This window comes from Pan paniscus, chromosome 13 (genome assembly GCF_029289425.2).
Source record: "Pan paniscus chromosome 13, NHGRI_mPanPan1-v2.0_pri, whole genome shotgun sequence".
NCBI lineage: Eukaryota > Metazoa > Chordata > Mammalia > Primates > Hominidae > Pan > Pan paniscus.
Window position 1 is genome coordinate 47873581 of NC_073262.2, and position 18741 is coordinate 47892321.

At 37.2% G+C, this 18741-nt stretch overlaps 1 protein-coding gene across 5 annotated transcripts in view; it reads left to right on the top strand.

The window, feature by feature from the left end:
* WDR33 (WD repeat domain 33) overlaps positions 1-18741 on the top strand; it is a 105648-nt gene that overhangs the window by 40834 nt on the left and 46073 nt on the right. For all 5 annotated transcript variants that reach the window (XM_003828250.6, XM_008953604.5, XM_055108563.2 and 2 more), the window contains exons 2-7: positions 203-429; positions 2181-2249; positions 2889-2993; positions 5919-6014; positions 6209-6360; positions 8028-8125. In XM_003828250.6, coding sequence (XP_003828298.1) covers positions 226-429; positions 2181-2249; positions 2889-2993; positions 5919-6014; positions 6209-6360; positions 8028-8125 — 724 coding nt within the window. In that variant the 5' untranslated portion in view covers positions 203-225. The remainder of the gene's footprint in view (positions 1-202; positions 430-2180; positions 2250-2888; positions 2994-5918; positions 6015-6208; positions 6361-8027; positions 8126-18741) is intronic.

Genomic DNA, 18741 nt, shown 5'->3' on the forward strand with positions numbered 1-18741 from the left:
ACAATGATGAAATTGCCTAAGGATGCATCTCTGAGAACATACGCCCGTTGTTAAGTGACTCATGACTGTAGTTCATTGTGTAAGTGGAAATGATGCACGTTAGATAAGGGAAAAGAAATGTAAAAAGTGTTCATTTAAAAATGTTTTGAGGCAGTGTTGCAGTGCTGATGTTTGTAGTGAAAGTACTTTTTCCTTATCCTAGTATCCTAGAAGGAAAACATCACCATGGCTACAGAAATTGGTTCTCCTCCTCGTTTTTTCCATATGCCAAGGTTCCAGCACCAGGCACCTCGACAGCTGTTTTATAAGCGACCTGATTTTGCACAACAGCAAGCAATGCAACAGCTTACTTTTGATGGAAAACGAATGAGAAAAGCTGTGAACCGAAAAACCATAGACTACAATCCATCTGTAATTAAGTATTTGGAGGTAAGCCTGATTTATGTGCTTCAGATGACCAAACTTTGGTTATTTATTTATTTATTTATTTATTTATTTTGAGATGGAGTTTCTTTCTTGTTGCCCAGGCCAGAGTGCAGTGGTGTGGTTTTGGCTCACTGCAACCTCTGCCTCCCAGGTTCAAGTGATTCTCCTGCCTCAGCTTCCCAAGTAGCTGGGATTATAGGCACCTGCCACCATGCCCGGCTAATTTTTGTAGTTTTAGTAGAGACGTAATTTCAACCATGTTGGCCAGGCTGGTCTCAAACTCCTAACCTCAGGTGATCCACCTGCCTCAGCCTCCCAAAGTGCTGGGATTACAGGCATGAGCCACTGCGCCCGGCCTGGTTATTTAAAAGAAGATGATTTTCTAGATGTAGTGTAGTAAGTATGTATACCTGTGTTAGTTGAATTAGTGGGACACGGTGGAATTTCAAATTGGCTAATTTAGGAAGAACCTCAAACCACTAATACTTTATAAAATTCTGTGCCTGTATCATCTTCTAAAAAATTATTAAAGTTAGACTCCATTTTAGAAATAGGATTTGCTCTAAAAGTTCACAAATTAGAAGGGAGTACTTTAATCGCTAGGCCAGTCTTAAAACACTTGTTAAACCTGCAGTGTATATGAAATCATAAAAGACTACCAACATAGGAATATTTTTGTGAGACACTGGCTTGGAGAACATGGATTCTCCCACTTCCAAGCCCTGGTGGTAGGTATTTCTTAGAGTCAGGAAAAGGGCTTTACGTTCTTGAGGATTGAACGCGTACTGCAGTCCTACAGGGTAAAAGCAACTTAGATAGTAAGTAAAGGCAAGGCAGGGGTCTACCTGCAGTTTCCCGTTAGAGTTCTTTATTCACTTGTGTTAATGTAGGAATTAGCCTTATTACTAATATTACCTATTAGGTTCATTGGGTTTAGGTCTGGCCTCCTATGAAAATTTGTCTGTTTTTCATTACCTTAGACCTGTGGTTAAAGACCTATTTGCATATTGGGCCTAGTTAATATGTTGCAGGCATACAGGAGAAAGAGATTCAGAGATAAAGACAGATTTTGATTTTTCTGGGAATTTCAATTGGGAAAGTAGGCTAGGAGAGAGTTTGAGAGGAATTAAGACCAAGGGCAAGATATGAGGAATTGTTTTGTGCTGAGGGCTTTGAAGGAATTGGGGATGTCTTTCTACCCTCTCTGCTGTTTCCTTTTCTTAAGGTAGCATCAGGGAGACTGTGTTGGAGTCGACAGTATCTTGGATGAGTGGGTGGGGACTAATATGATAACATGAGGAGGGAAGGTTTTTTTTTGTTTGTTTGTTTGTTTGAGATGGAATCTCGCTGTGTTGTGCAGGCTGGAGTGCAGTGGCACCATCTCAGCTCACTGCAACCTCCGCCTCCCTGGTTCAAGTGATTTCTGGCTTGTAGTTTTAGTAGAGACAGGGTTTCACCATGTTGGCCAGGCTGGTCTTAAACTCCTGACCTCAAGTGATCTGCCTGCCTCGCCCTCACAAAGTGCTAGGATTACAGGCATGAGGCACCTCGAGGAGGGAAGTTCTAAGCAATGTTAGTAGGATCAGAAGGGAAAGCTCTCTAAGGCACCCACTATTTGTTTTAGAAAATAATATTTTTTAATTCTGTTTATCCATTTTTAATATAGCTTACATTTTGTTAATTTCAAATTGAGTATAATCAGACCATATAGTCATTAATTGATCTATTTATTTATTTATTTATTTATTTCACAGAACAGAATATGGCAAAGAGACCAGAGAGATATGCGGGCAATTCAGCCTGATGCAGGTTATTACAATGATGTAAGTATATGATGTGTCATACTAGCTTAATAAACACTTCCTTGCTTGAATATTTTAGCCTTCACTGTGTGACTTCAAGTCCAAAATGGTCTTTTCTTTTTACATTTTTATAATTAAAATATTCCCAAAGGGATAATATAACACATCTGTGTAAGCCATGGATTATGTGTTTGTCTCAATTTAGATTTTCCTTTTAATCTAATGATGGGTGAATTTTTGATTTGGGGCTTAAAGCAGTGTCCAAAAAGAAGTTGAGTAATCTAAAGTCTTGTAATTGGAAAGTTAATTTTAAATTTCTTAAAACTTAAATTTGAAGTTAATTAGCTTTATGTGGACATGTTTAAATATGTTGACTTTAAGTACTAACTGGGTTAGTACTTGTACTAACTTGTACTGGGTTAGTACTGGTACTTGATTTTCTTGTTTGTTTAGTAATAATGGGTATTTAACTTTCCTGTATCTCACTTTTCTTCACTTAATTAATAGACTAATTGTAATACTTTATAATAGTTTTTATGGGAAAGTTCTATACGGTCCCAAATTTGTCTTTAAATGTTGAAATAATTACCTTGCCGTGTTTCTGGTTTCTGCCTTGTATGTAATCAGGAGCTCTAAGAACCCAATTTTCCTTTTTTGTAGCTGGTCCCACCTATAGGAATGTTGAATAATCCTATGAATGCAGTAACAACAAAATTTGTTCGGACATCAACAAATAAAGTAAAGTGTCCTGTATTTGTTGTTAGGGTAAGTAATCTGTTGGATATTTTGGGGGAAAATTAATCCTGCGTTATATAGCAAATGTATTTGACAGAGCAAAGAAAATTAAACATTATTTTAAAAGTATATCTGGGCTTATAATTGGTTTATTGCTAGTAATTTTATTTTGGAATATCCAGTTGTTTATCTACTTTATCACCATTGAGTGAGATATCACTTTTGGATTGTTTTTCTTCATGTGGCAATTTCTGTAGAATTCTCTCTGAATAGATGGATACATGTTGTAGCAGGTCTCAGAGTTGCGTTTGAGTAGGAATGCTTTTATTAACTATTTAGAAAGCAGCATCCCAAGGTAAATGAAAAATACTTAGGAGTTACCAGACAGGAAAACATCTGAGAGCTGAAGAACTGTGGTGTACCGTAATTTTTAGCTCTATGAAGGTACCTAGTAGGCACTTAATACATTTAAACTGAAATTTTATTTTATTTTTTTATTTTAATTTTTTTTAGACAGAGTCTCACTCTGTTACCCAGGCTGGAGTGCAGTGGCGTGATCTCGGCTCACTGCAAGCTCCGCCCCCCGGGTTCACGCCATTCTCCTGCCTCAGCCTCCCTAGTAGCTGGGACTACAGGCGCCTGCCACCACGCCCGGCTACTTTTTTTTGTATTTTTAGTAGAGACGGGGTTTCACCGTGTTAGCCAGGATAGTCTCAATCTCTTGACCTTGTGATCTGCCCACCTCAGCCTCCCAAAGTGCTGGGATTACAAGCATGAGCCACTGTGCCCGGCCTTAAACTGAAACTAATTTTAAAACTGAAACTAAATTTAAAAAATATAATTTTTAGTTATAACCCCGATTTTCATAGATGATAATGTAATCATTTTCTTCTTTGTGTTTCGATTATTCCATTTCCTAGCTAATGCACTTGTTGGTTAACAGTCTTAAGTTGAGCAAATAACAGTTGAAAAAAAATGAGACCGAGAAAAGATGATTGTGGCAAACATTAGTGGCAGATGAGGAAAATAAGCAGATCTTCTGATATCAGAGGAGTATGATAGAGAGCAGGGAGAACCAAGAAGTCCTGGGAGAGAGATGTCAGTCTGAACTCCATAGAAATAGCTGCATTTAGTCTTAGGCCTCTTATTTGCCTGAGAGGCCTTAGGCAGTAGACACATCACTCACACCTGTAATCCCAGCACTTTGAGAGGCTGAGGTGGGTGGATCACCTGCGGTTGGGAGTTTGAGACCAGCCTGACCAATATGATGAAACCTCGTGTTTACTAAAAATACAAAAATTAGCCGGGTGTGGTGGCACGTGCCTGAGAGAGGAGGCTGAGACAGGGGAATCACTTGAACCTGGGAGGTGGAGGTTGCAGTGAGCCTAGATTGTGCCACTGCACTCTAGCCTGGGCTACAAGGTCGAAACTCTGTTTCAAAAAAAAAAAAAAAAACATTGTTATGTGAGTAGAAGCAACCAGTGTGTAGTCTAATTTTTTTTTTATCAGGGAATTTGGTTAAAGGGATATGATGTGCAGCTAATTTTAATATCCTCTTAGCATAGCATGGAAAACCTTTTTGAAAAGAATAAAATCCGAGCACGCCATATCTTATAAGGTGGGTAAATGTTCTCATTTGGGGATTACGCTATAAGGTTTGAGGAAGAATTTGCACATAGTAGAGGCACAGTCAAAATCAAAAGGTATTAAGGTATAAAGACTGTGGGCTCTGTGTCTACAGTTTGGTTGTCTGTAGTATTGACTGGGTTAGGATCCATACCAGATAACAGAAACTAGAAAGAGGGGAGGCTTTTAATCTGATAATCAAAACTGTGACTTACAGGTAAGCAATAAAAAGCCAAATTGTCATATATATTTGTGTAATTTAAGAAATAACCTTCATTTTACATATCCTTACTGTTTCTATAAGCACATATGTATTTGTATTTTTCAACTTTGTCGGAGTTTTTGGAAAATAGGATTGTTGTATTGCCATTTTGTATATTTACATCTTTTAAGGAAAATGAGTGTGTGATCCATCATAGAAACTTGAAAATAAAAAGTAAAAACAAAAAATTTGAATGTTTCAAATTAACCAGCACATATGCCACAGATTTCCTTTAGTATGCAAATTGTGACATCAAAATACTGATGTAAAAATATTTAAAGGGCCTTAAGTGCAAAAAGTAATAAAGGACTTTAGGTTTAATTTAAAAAGAGAAAAGGTGCACTTAAAAGTGCAAAAAAAATTATTGGCATAGTCATTCCCTGAAAATATATACATCTATGTGTATCCATTAGAATTAAAACTTTTGGTGTAGTGTTAATTAGTCATGGCACTATTATGGTTTTTTTTGAGAGTAGATCAGCGTAAGAGTTTTCACTGCTTGGTACTTTGAATGGAGGAGAGCTTACTTTTTTTTTTTTTTTTAAATATGTTTAGCTGCAGGAAGAGTTTGAAAGCCTCAGTGTCCTTAAATCGGTACTTATTATTATCTTGTTTTTTAATTAAACACTGGTAACTTTTCTTTCTGAATTTGTCCTCTCGTACTTGTAAGCACCATATCCTTTATTCAGTCTTTGAGTTGTTCTGGTGACTGATCACCGTATTTATGTTAGTCTATCGTATAGCCTAGGGAAATGAGGTCTTTGCATATTCTGTTTTGAAATGGTCTTTAGCATGCATAGGTGTGTGTAATTTAGTGAGTAGGTGCGTATACTCATAATGTACTTAGTATCTTTAATTTAGCTAATAAACCAAAGGACCAGAGCTTTCCTTGCACTGTGTTAAGTTGTTTTCTGACAAAGTACTTCTGATAAAGCTGAGCTACATTTAAGTGAAAGTCTGTATCATTATTTAATGTCAGTTATTGCATGTTTTACAAATACCTTTAATATGTTTTTCAAAATTAGTGAAGTTGGAGGATGTATAACCTGTCTTTTTTTCTCCCTTAGTGGACTCCAGAAGGAAGACGCTTGGTCACTGGAGCTTCTAGTGGGGAGTTTACCCTGTGGAATGGACTCACTTTCAATTTTGAAACAATATTACAGGTAATGATAATCACCAGATGGTATCATCATCCTGTGGTACTGTAAAGAACTTGAGATATAGTCATTTCATTGGCATTGTTAAACTTAGAATTGGGACGAATTATTCCCTCGAGTCAGTTATATGCTCTTGTAAGCCTTTAGTCATATATTCTTTGAAGCAGCACCTTACTAATTAATGTTTTCTGCTTTCACAGGCTCACGACAGCCCAGTGAGGGCCATGACGTGGTCACATAATGACATGTGGATGTTGACAGCAGACCACGGAGGATATGTGAAATATTGGCAGTCGAACATGAACAACGTCAAGATGTTCCAGGCACATAAGGAGGCGATTAGAGAGGCCAGGTTTATACACAATATACCATTTTCTGTAGTCCCTATTGTCATGGTTAAATTATTCTCTAAGTGTATTCTGGGTGCAGAGATGCATGGGCTCTGTCAGTTTCTGGGAAACTTTCTGCACCCTATAAACACAATATTTTTCTTTGTTTTCACACATTCACCATTTTGCTGGCACCTTTCTGAAGTAGTGTTGTCCCGGTATCAGCCTTTGCAATATGTTAGAGATGTACTGTCTGCCGCATTTTGCACTGGTTTTCTCTTTTCATTTATGATTAATAATGTGTATACGTTATTCCTTTTTATTATCTACTGTGTAAGACAAGAATATTTCATTCCAAATAAAGAATTCAGTCTTTAATTATGCAACTGAATAAAATCTAAAGCCTACAGAAAACAACTTCAGAATTCACACAAAGTGGAAAAAGGCTTAAGTGAAGACCTGGTTGGCTTGGTTATGCCACGACTTCCAAAGGAAAGTATAGGACTAAAACCCTCACAGATAACTGGATGTGGCAAACATTAACGGAGTAATGAATGGGTTCTTCAAGCTTTGCAGCTGTAAGCAGATCATTGTCAAGAAGACTCTAGGACTTTTCTTCTGATTCACTGTTGATAACATCACTTATGCAAATGTATACAATAAGTGGAGTTTAAAATATTTTCAGTGAGTTGTATATTTTTACACATCAGTGAGGTATGTATAGTAAAACTGGGGGAAAAAGTTCCAAATACAAGCCTGAAGAATTGCTGCAGCCTCAGAATAAAGCTAAGCAGCATTCTTTAAGGTTGTGCCACCCATGTGTGGGAGGAGGTTGACATCTTTATGGAAACATCATCCACTGTAGTCATTTGTTTATACTTTCAGAATCTTAACAGAAATTGTTGGATGAACATGCTTCTGCTTTGTAGATTTTGCCTTAGTGTCATGCCCATACATTGAGTTTACACAGCTGGTCCTTCATAGGATTCCAAAGTTCAAGGGAGTTTTTAGAGTTAGTTGAGAAACTTGATGATCTTTCACTGCTGGGAAAAACTGACTCCTTCTTGCAGCAGATTCTTTGGCTTTACACACAAGTCTGAATGTCCTTATTTTAAAGTTTTCCTCAAAGGTGCAACATTCATGGAATAGCTTGCCAGGAAGATGTGAAACTTTTCTACAGACCTTTGAAATGGATGAGAAACATCGTATGTAGGGATGTTTAGCAATCAGTCTTTTAATAGACAGCCCACATTGTTTCAGCTTATTTCATGAAGTGTCTGAGGCAGAAGCTGATGATAATTTTGGGAGCAGTATTCGTGTGTGATTTAAAAGACTGCAGGAATACTGCAAAAATAGAATCCATTTATTTTCACCACTTGCAGCTTCATGTGATTTCCTCGTATCATAGAAAATAGAGAAGGAACATGGATAGCATTAGCACTAATAATACACACTTGAAGTTCTCAGAATACTGATGATTGAAAACTCAGAAACAACTGCTCTGTTGAAGTCTTCTTTTGATGAGATGCCTATGTTAGCTGACGACATTCACTTTAAGGGCTTCTTCACTGGATTCTTCCCTCTCCTGTTTATAATGCAGCACAGTGTTTTTATTTTTCCCTGTCTGAGAAGCACAGATTATCTGTTAAATGCTGACTTCTTTCCCCTGCTGTGTGTCTTCATGTAACAGTTTCTCACCCACGGATAATAAATTTGCTACATGCTCTGATGACGGCACTGTTAGAATCTGGGACTTTCTTCGTTGCCATGAGGAAAGAATTCTCCGAGGTACGTGTACTAACAGTACTGATTGGAATATTTAAATAGGGAAGACATTTGTGGTTAAATCATCACAAAACCACAATACTGGCTTACATCTCCATTCAATTTTTTTTACATATACACACCGTCTCAGGCTCTTCAAAAAAAACCCAGCACTTTCTCTGACTCACAGTCATTTTGTAGGTTTTTACTACCAGTGTTATCTTTGAATTTTTCAGCTATAAATTAAATACAAGAGTGCCTCCCCCTTACTTGCTTATCTGTATGCATCTTTTAGGGCTGTATTCCTTTTCCTTCCTTGTAGCCAGGGTACTTGTTCCCAACATATTGACACTGTGGTTTGATTTAGATAGCTGTCATTCTCCTGGCAGTCCTTTTACAATATGAATTAACCGACAAGATAGAGGTATCAAAGCTACACTTCTTAGTGTTACTATTTTTGAAAGCAGTTGGTTTTTCAGTACACCACATTTGTACTACATGGCCGGCTTGTTACTAAGTTCGGGTGGCATTGCTGCTTGTTTACTTTTGTTGATTTTATAATTAATAAACCTCTATGAAATTACTTCATTCCGTAACTGAAGTCCATATTCTCACTTCGATTATTTTAGATTATGCATTAGAATATTGGACTCTATAAAGTGGGACTGTTGAAATATTAACAGTATGTCAATGCGAGTTACGTGAATTCAGTGGTGGTAGAGTTAAGGAATTTGTTGTATATATGCAATGCAAACATCACAACAAAGACACTTCTAACTGGATCCTGTTAGTTTATTAAGTAGGAAGGTAGTTTTCTCCAGTGCTTAATTTGAACCTTTTGAATGTACTGTTTAACAAACAGTACCTTCTACTCCATACCCTTGATTCCAGGATGCCACAAAAGTACCATCTTTCTCTGACACATAAATACAGGGTGGGAGGATGGGTGCTACGGGTGTTGGGTGTCAAATTATTATTCAGAGCTTTTCCCTTATGTTCAAGAGTCAGCAGAGATAGTTGTCTTGGTTGAATCGTTAAGTTTCTCACAGTTTTTCAGAGCTTTAGCTGTAGCATATAATGTTGATGTTTTGTAGACAGGAGAGACTCTTGAGATACTTTAATGTGTATTTCAGCCCATATTTCAAGCCAGTATCTTCCATCACATTTGCTTCAACACTCCTGACTTGGCACATTTTGTTTGGGTTTATCCACAGTACTGTATGACTGTAGCTTTTGTAAGAATAGGGAACCTGTCACATTGAGGGAGTTTACTCACTATAAAGGTCATAATATTGTATAACTTCAGAATGAGACAGAGACTTTGAGATGATCATGTCTGAGTTATTTTATGGATGAGCTCCATGATGCCAAGGGTGGAAGTGACATGTTCAAAGCAAAATAGGTTCAGAGCCATGAAACTCCGTCTCTACTGAAAATACAAAAAATTAGCTGGGTGTTGTGGTGGGCGCCTGTAGTCCCAGCTACTCGGGAGGCTGAGGCAGGAGACTGGTGTGAATCCAGGTGGCGGAGCTTGCAGTGAGCGGAGTTTGCACCACTGCACTTCAGCCTGGGCAACAGAGCGAGACTCCGTCTCAAAAAAAAAAGTAATTCTAGAGTATTAAAACAACTAATTTTACAGTGGACTGTACTAACTGAAGTCTGATCTAAAACCACTTTGCTGCTTGGATTTTAAAAAGAAGGAAATCTATGTGATAACGTTTTTGAGTCCCATGATCCAGTGAAGCATTATTCAATTTTGGTAATGAATGTGTTTCATTAAGAACTTTCCTTTGAAATTTAGAGTGTGCAGGGGATATTAACTAGCAGTTAAGTATTTTCAGATAAGTCCAGGTAAATTTAGATGAAGCTAAGTAGATGCTGAATCATAAATGAGAGTTGAGATTTTTGTATGAGGTCTCTTTATTTTAGGTTTTTACTATGGAAATTTCAAACATGTACAAAGGTATAATGAGCCTTCAGGTACTTTTAGGGTTTACATTCTAGCTTTTTAATATCTTTTGATTCTTTTAAAAAAAATTCTACTTACTTTACAGTAACAATATTTTTAGTACCCCAAGACACTTCAGTATATGAGACAGATATGAATATATTGAATTAAGTTGATTATACCACCCAAGCAGTAATTCTGATAGCAGGTCTACTGTAGGAGAAGAGTTATTAGATTCCAGTTGTCTGTTTTCTGTCATTTCTCACTTTTCCAAATTTTATGCATCTAAGAGCTTCCCATCCTCCCCTTAGTGAGTTGTGGGGTCAGAGGGTTGGTGGATCGGTAGTTGTTTCAAGGGATGATGAGAGTTCTTTAAATAAAATGTGAAGTGAACTTACTTAGCTCTACTCAGAGAAAACTGGATCACAAAGTCAAACAAATAGGGACAGGATAGTCTAACCTCTAAAGTATCAGTTGCCCTTTATTAAGGATGATGTTCATGTAACACACATAGACTCTGTGGCATCAGGTAGATAAGCATACTCCTTTGCATTGTTAGTGTTGTGTATCAAGTCATTACTTTTGGAGTTAAGTATTCAGAAAATCCAAAATAATTCTATTTAAGGGGAGTTTGTGATCATACAGTCAAACTCTTATCAAATACTTTTCTACAACATTCCTAAAAACTAGCCTTCTACTCACAGACATTCTCAGTGATGTAATATTCCTTACTTCACATGAATTCCTTAAATAGCTCTAATTTTCAGGAAATTCTTTCTTTATATCAGAAACCTGCTTCCTTACAACTTGTCTTGCCTACGGGAATACCAAAAATTAAGTCTGCACTTAATTCACGTGGCAGGCCGTTAAGTATGAAGAGACAGCTGTTGGGTCTTCTTGACTGAGTTTTTCAGCTTTAAGCATACAGTGTTCCTGTACATAACAGAAGTCATGATACTATACTTCTTAATTTTTAATTAAAAAAAAAAATAGAGTCAGGCTCTCCCTGTGTTGCCCAGGCTGGTCTCAAACTCCTGGGCTCAAGGGATCCTCCTGCCTCGGCCTCCCAAAGTGCTGGGATTATACTGTGAGCCACCACACTGGACTTGTACTTTTGAATGCAGAATTTATAGTTGCTTTTTATTTTTATTTTCTTACTATTTTAAAAATATTTTTGAGACCAAGTCTTCCTCTGTTGCCCAGGCTGGAGTGCAGTGGTGTGATCTTGGCTCACTGCAAGCTCCGCCTCTCGGGTTCAAGTGATTCTCCTGCCTCAGCCTCCTGAGTAACTGGGATTACAGGCATGTGTCACCATGCCCGGCTAATTTTTGTATTTTTAGTAGAGACAGGGTTTCACCATGTTGACCAGGCTGGTCTAGAGCTGCTGACCTCACGTGATCCATGCTCCTCGGCCTCCCAAAGTGCTGGTATTACAGGCGTGAGCCACCGTGCCTGGCCTGTAGTTGCTTTTTATTATAGTATTTCTGAGATTGTTCTTATGCTTAGAAAAGGTTGAAGTTACAGAAGAGAAAAATAATCAGTATTTTCTAAGGTATAAAATGAGCATAGATCTGTTGACGGTGGATTTGTTATACAAAAGTCCTTGTTGGTACATAAGTTGAAAAAACAGACATTTATGAAATAGAATATACTGCAGCATTGAGAAGCACTATGTATATGTCCACCATTACAAAGGACGTGTAAGTCACCATAGTTCCATTTCTCCTTTTTTTCTAGTATTAATTATGGCAACTTATGGACTGGGATTAAAATAACATTTTTTAAAGTTTTTATTAAAAATTAAAAAGAAATTTTCCCCTAGCTTCCCAAGCTTATGATAAAATAACATTGTACACACCAGAAATATGTGAGACTAAATGAGCCTATAGGTTATGTTTACACATTTGACTCCAACTGAAATAGTACCATTAAAATCTATTTAATAAACAACGAGTATCCTATATGCAAGTTACCTAGGAGACTGTTTTATAAGGTATAACCCCTATCCTCATGTTTAATAGGAAGGTGAGATATTTTCACAATCGTTAAAGACGTTTGATAATAAGGGGGGAGAGCCGTGTGAGTGCTAGAAGTGTAGTTTTATGGGCATATGGAAGCAGATCACTTAACTACTGGCAGGTTGAAAATACGGAATCAGTAAGGATATGGAAATAAATTTTACTGAGAGACATCATATTTTATTTTTAATTTTCTCCCACAGCCTCACCCCTCCCCGTTATACTCATAAAGAGAATCGGTTAACAAGTTTCAGCATGCTTTAATTTTGTTTTACCTTCTTGATTTTAACAATAATAACAGCTGACACATTATACTTACTGTAATTGTAAGGCATATTGTAAGTACTTTAATCTTCCCAGTAGCCCTACCAGAGCAGTACTGATTGTTTCCCATTTTACAAATGAGTAAACCAAGGCACCAAAAAGTTAAATAAACCTGTCAGAGGTCATATAATTTATAAGAGTTGAGGCTAGGATTTGGAGCCTGTTTGGCTCCAATATTCATGCTCTTAACTACTATGTTAAACTGCCTCTTTTATGTTTTAAAAGGAATGTCAGCAACAGTACCTTCCTAAACTGTAATTGACAGAATTGTGAAGTAAAGATTGGTATGGGGGAGAAGGGTGTGGGTAGAGGAAACTAGGTATTCAGGTTCATTTTAACATTCTTTAAAACTGTAGAGGTTATAGTGAATGTATAATATATTTAACAAAAATATTAAAACACAGCTATTGGTTCACACTACACATGGGTTATAAGGTGTATTAAATAGAACATGGACATAAGCAGTTATATTGAGACTTACGCAGGAGTTTTTAGTTTTCAAATATACTAATGGAATGGAAATGAACACTTACGTACTCACCACACAGATTAAGAAAAGTAATATGATTACTAATACTTTTGTTAAGTCTCTGTGTGCCCCTTCATGATTGCATTGGTGGTTTATACTACATGAGATGACTGCTGTCTACACAAAGATCTTTTCATTTGGCAGTGTGTTTTTGAACTGTGTGAAGACACATTTACAAAGTTTGAATGTTCCAAAAAATGGGTGCTTTTTATTGGAAATAACTTTATTATTAAAGTAAAATTGGTAAGCCATGTAATTTATGATAATAAACCTAATTTATTTCTATAAGGTTTTACAAAACACTCCCCAGAATTCTGTTTTCCCCCAAGACAAAAAACCCAGCTTCCTTTAAAGTAGCCCATAGCAGAATAATTCCTTACGTTGACTTAGCATGCTTTTAGTATTAAAAGCACTTCAAGCATATATCCAAACAACCACCTGGACCCATTTTACTACAGCTGCCTGTATTCTGTATCCAGTTTCTTACTTTGAGGAAGCGTTTCTTTAAGGCTCTGTGCTATCCTGAAAAGACTAGATCATGGTAGGTTGTCTTATTATGTAAATAATTATCTCATAAGAGAGAAAAAGACTTGATATTTAACATCTAAAGCGCATTATTTAAAAAAGTTTGTGTAGTAGGGTTCTGAAATATTCATTTTATGTGATGTGTTCATATTTTTACAGGAATTGTTTAAAATTTTTATGATGGGCTTTGTTCTTTTAATTGCTATGCTTATTTAAAATATTGTACATAATATGACCAAAACTTATTGAATATAAATCTGTACCTTTCTTGGGGTGCAGAGTTGCATGCTGCTGCTAGTATATTTAGTGTCTTAATTAAGAGTCAAGAGCCACTCCCAGGCACTCTTTTGTATGTGAAGATTCGACTTTTTTTTTTTTTTTCTTTGGAGACAGGGTCTTGGTCTGTCACCCAGGCTGGAGTGCAGTGGCGCAATACTGGCCCACTGCAACCTCCACCTTGCAGGTTCAAGCAGTTCTCCCACCTCAGCCTCCCTGGTAGCTGGGACTACAGGCATGCACCACCACACCTGGCTAACTTTTTAATTTTTTGGTAGAGATGGGCTTTCACCATGTTGGACAGGCTGGTCTCTTGATCTCAGGTGATCTGCCCAACTTGGCCTCCCAAAGTGCTGGGATTACAGGCATAAGCCACCATGCCTGGCCGAAGATTCAGATTTCTTAGCAGTGACAAATCCCTATGATTATTAATTTAGGCAGTCAGTTTTCAGAAAGAGCCTTTCTATCTTTACATTTATTAAAGATATAAATTTTATTCTGTAGTTGTCTGTTCTATAATTGTATGCTTCAGTTCGTTTTGAGTGAGGTTTAAATTTTTGTTCTGATGAATTAGTTACCCTGTTCTTTTATAAATCTCAGCTTATCAGGTCTTTGATAGTTTTTAAAGTTAAAATTCTGAGCTTTGGAAAGGCTGATACAGTTAGATAAATGTATAATATGTCTTGGCTTTTTCATTTTCGGTGAGTAGATTCTTTAATAAAGTATATGATTAAAATGTGGTATAATATAGTAAGTTTTGTCAATGAGGAGAGTATCAGAACAAATACTGGGTTTGGTTTTTTTTTTTTCATAGTAATTTTTTTCCCCCTTTAATTAACTTTTTTTTTTTTTTTTTGAGTTGGAGTCTTGCTCTGTTGCCCAGGCTGGAGTGCAGTGGCATGATCTCAGCTCATTGCAACCTCTGCCTCCCGGGTTCAAGCAATTCTCGTGTCTCAGCCTCCTGAGTAGCTGGGACTACAGGCATGCACCACAAGACCCAGCTAATTTTTGTATTTTTAGTGGAGACAGCGTTTCACCATGTCAGCCAGGCTGGTCTCGAACTCCTGACCTCAAGTGATCCGCTCGTCTCAGCCTCCCAAAGTGTAGTCATTACGGGTGTGAGCCACTGTGCCTGGCCACTTTTTTATGGTATACCAGAAAACTGTAGCTCAGCAATTTCTGAGAAGCACCTATGATCTCTTTAGTTGTAAAGAGACCAGAGTGAGGATTTCTGTTTAAAGGAATAAATGGTAGTTTCTGGGTCAGTTAATTCTTTTATACAGGTTGTTTCATAAAATAACCCTAATTTCTCCACATGCACATTAAAACCCTCATAGCTAATCTGCCAAGGCCTCTGTTTTTTGCCTTTGAATGTATTTTGATATTTAGTAGAGCTCTCTTTGAGAGAACAGAGTTAATATTGAGGATAGCCTCCTTAATCTGGCCATCTCCCTATGCTTGTTGAAGACTGTGAGAGTCTTCTCAGTGTCCATGTTTGTTTTGTCACGAATGGAAATTGTAAGTATTCTACCATATTGAAACATTAGAAAATACTGAAGGAAGTCAGCATGAATACAGAAACAAGGAGTAAAAGGGTGTTTTAGGAACTCCTTGTCAGGAAGCTCAATATTTTGTCTCCAACAAACATTTTTAATGTTATTAAACAAAAGTAGTTTGTGATGCCGTGAGTCATCAAAGATTAGATTAGTAGTTCTTAATCCCATCAGGCCAGATAACTGCTTTTTTGAATAAATAATTTGTAATCTGTACACTTCTGAAGTGAACTTCATTGATGACTGCCACACACAAATTTCTAAAAAAGGCACCACCACAGGTACGCACACATGCATGCACGCGCAGGCTTGGAGAAAGAAAGCCTTACTGCTTCCATTGAGAAATAGTGGTCTGGAATAAATCATGCTAAAATAATCCTATTTTTAAATAGGATTGCTGGAGGGGTCAAGGACATTGTAGCCAGAACAATACAGGCAACCTTTTGAGCTAATTTGTGGATCATGGTAGAGGAACATGGCTTTTTAGCTGCATGAGTGAAAGGTCATTCCCAAAGTAAGTTTTCCCTGGATGTTTGTTACCTGTGAGACAAGTATGCAGAGAGTGCTGTAAGATTCTTTACTTGGCCCCGTCCTATTTAACAGTTTATATTAATGTAGATGGTCTTGCTTTGTAATTTATAGCTGATTCAAAACGACAAGTAGAAGTTCACTAGATTTCAGGATTTGAGAAGATATTTTGATGTTAAACTTAACAGAAACTTAAACTGTAAAAGTTAAATAAAGATAAACAGGAAGTTCTGTACTTTGCTTACCAACCTCAATTCCAGGGTTTGTTAGATTGGTTAATTAGAGTTCATAAAAACAATCCTGTGTTTTAGATGATTGGTGTGAACTCTTGAGGTGTCATGTTCTTCCCCACTTATTAGAATGCTTAATAGATGTTCAGAGTGGTGGAGCTTCATTTTTGAGGGGAGTTTACTAGAAGAGAGAATGGTCTGGAAATCATGAAGAACAGTAAAGGGAAGATTAGTATTTAGCTGGGTTAAAAGAGACTTGCGATTATAGTTATTTTCAGATATTTAAAGAATATTTTTTGGAAGTAGGATTTGATTTATTTTATATAGGCCTAGAATATAGGGGATGAGAAGGATATAGGACATCATATTTGGATTTCATTATGGAAATTTTTTTCCTGTGGAAAGATAAGAGAATGTGGCCAGGCACAATAGCTCACACCTGTAATCCCACCTCTTTGGGAGGCTAAGGTGGGAAGGTTGCTTTAAAGCCAGGAGTTTGAGACCAGCCTGGGCAACAAAGTGAGACCCTGTTTCTACAAAAAAAAAAAAAAATGAAAAACATGGTGGCATGCACATGTAGTCCCAGCTACTCAGAAGGCTGAGGCAGGAGGATTGCTCGAGTCTAGGAATCCAAGGCTGCAGTGAGCCGAGATTGCGCCACTGCACTCCTTCCTGGATGACAGAGGGAGACCCTGTGTTTTTCCCCCATAAAAGAAAAGAGAACGGACTGTTGTGTGAGCTATTGGGCTTCCCTTTCATGAAATTTTTCCACATTTAGCTTGCCACCTACCTGTCAGGGAAGTTATAGAAAGCATTTCCTTTTCAGACGGATGGTTGGATTTGATAATATTAACGTTAGTTTTATGTTTCAGGGCAGACCTAAAGTCTGAAAGTCAAGCATTGCAAAGAGTTAAGTGACTGTGACTAGGTTGTATCCCATAAGGAGATGTTGCCAACCTCTGTTGAGACATTGGATAATGTTATTAACACTATTGTTTGAAGTAGTGAATGGAGTCTCAAAATTCACCTAATCTTCCAAAAATTTTTTGAAGTATTTATACTTTTTAATTGTATATATACAGTAAATGCACGTCTTAAATGTACAGTATAATGGATTTTTTGTATTTATACACTTGCCTAACTACCTCTAGATAAGAAATGGAATAATTTTAGGAGTCAAAGATTTCTTCATGCCCCTTTCCCACCTTAGGTTTTTACTAGGTAGGTTAGGCTTTGAAAGATACTTTCATTAAGTTATTTTTCTTTTTCTTTACTGTTCTTTACGTTTTGTGATTTTTGTGGTTTTTATCTCACCTTCCTCTGTGTAGAGTTGTCTTAATTACCTTTCGCTGATTTGAGTCTATATTCTTTTTTAAAAAATAGATGCAGTCCTGAATCTAGATGCCTCCATATTCTTTTAAAAATGCTGTTTTATTACTTTTTCTGATCAGTTTCTTCTGCTAGTCTCCTGCTACTAAAACCAATTCTTTGGAAGTATATAAAGAGACACTATTGCATATGATTACAATCACAAGCTCTAGAAGCTGAATGTTAGTCACAGTTTCAGCTCTTAGCAGCCATGTGACACTGGGGCAAGTTACAATATTTTGTGTCCTCATCTGTGAAGTGAGGTGTTGAACTCATTGATATGTCATTTCCCAAGTGAATTTCAGAGCCTGCTTCCAAATCTCTGGACTATTTTAGGATAAAAGTGGTTATTTCAGAACTTTTTTCATTTGAATATTTTTCAGCCACTGTTACGACAGTAGTATATATAGGCTTTTATATTTATAAGCAATCTATAAATATGACTACTTGTTTAAACAAAGCTGTCATGATTTTTTAGTGTTTTCAGATGTAAAAAATTCAACAGATATGAACTTAGAATTGGTCTTTTTGAAGTCCTTTAAAAGGGCTATGCGTGGTGGCTCATGCCTGTAATCCCAGCACTTTGGGAGGCCAAGGCAGGTGGATCACTTGAGGTCAGGCATTTGAGACCAGCCTGGCCAACATGGTGAAACCCCGTCTCTACTAAAAATACAAAAATTAGCTGAGCATGGTGGCACATGCCTGTAATCCCAGCTTCTCGGGAGGCTGAGGCAAGAGAATTGCTTGAACCCAGGAGGCAGAGGAGGTTGCAATGAACCGACAGTGTGCCATTGCATTCCAGCCTGGGCAACAAGAGCAAAACTCCATCTCATAAATAAATAAATAAATAAATAAAGTCTTATAAATGGATTTAAATAGTTTATCTTAGTTGTTAGATGCATCAGATAATTAATGATGACACGCTGTGGCCAATGTGCTATCATTGGTTCTTTTGCTGATAAAAATTTAGAAGACATGACCTCTTCCCTTTAGCACCATGTCCAACATTTTCCTAGTTATCTTATTTCTTCAGAAATGTTTTGTGGATTGATGAAATACCATATCAACCAGGAATGCTGTTTTACATTGACAGTGAGTAGTCTTCACAGCTCATAGCAGCAGGCTGCTGTCATTGGTGCCTAGACTGGTTCATCAGGACAGCATTTAGTTTTTTGGGGGGTAAGAACAGGTTTTTTCCTGCTGACCAACCTTAAGCACAAGAATTAATCCCTAACTCCATTTAGTGATAAGGAAGTTGGATGAACAAGTGATAGCTCTGGTAAAATGTTATTTCTTTTTGCCATCTTGGATGAGTAATGTGTCAGCAGTAAGGTAGGAATC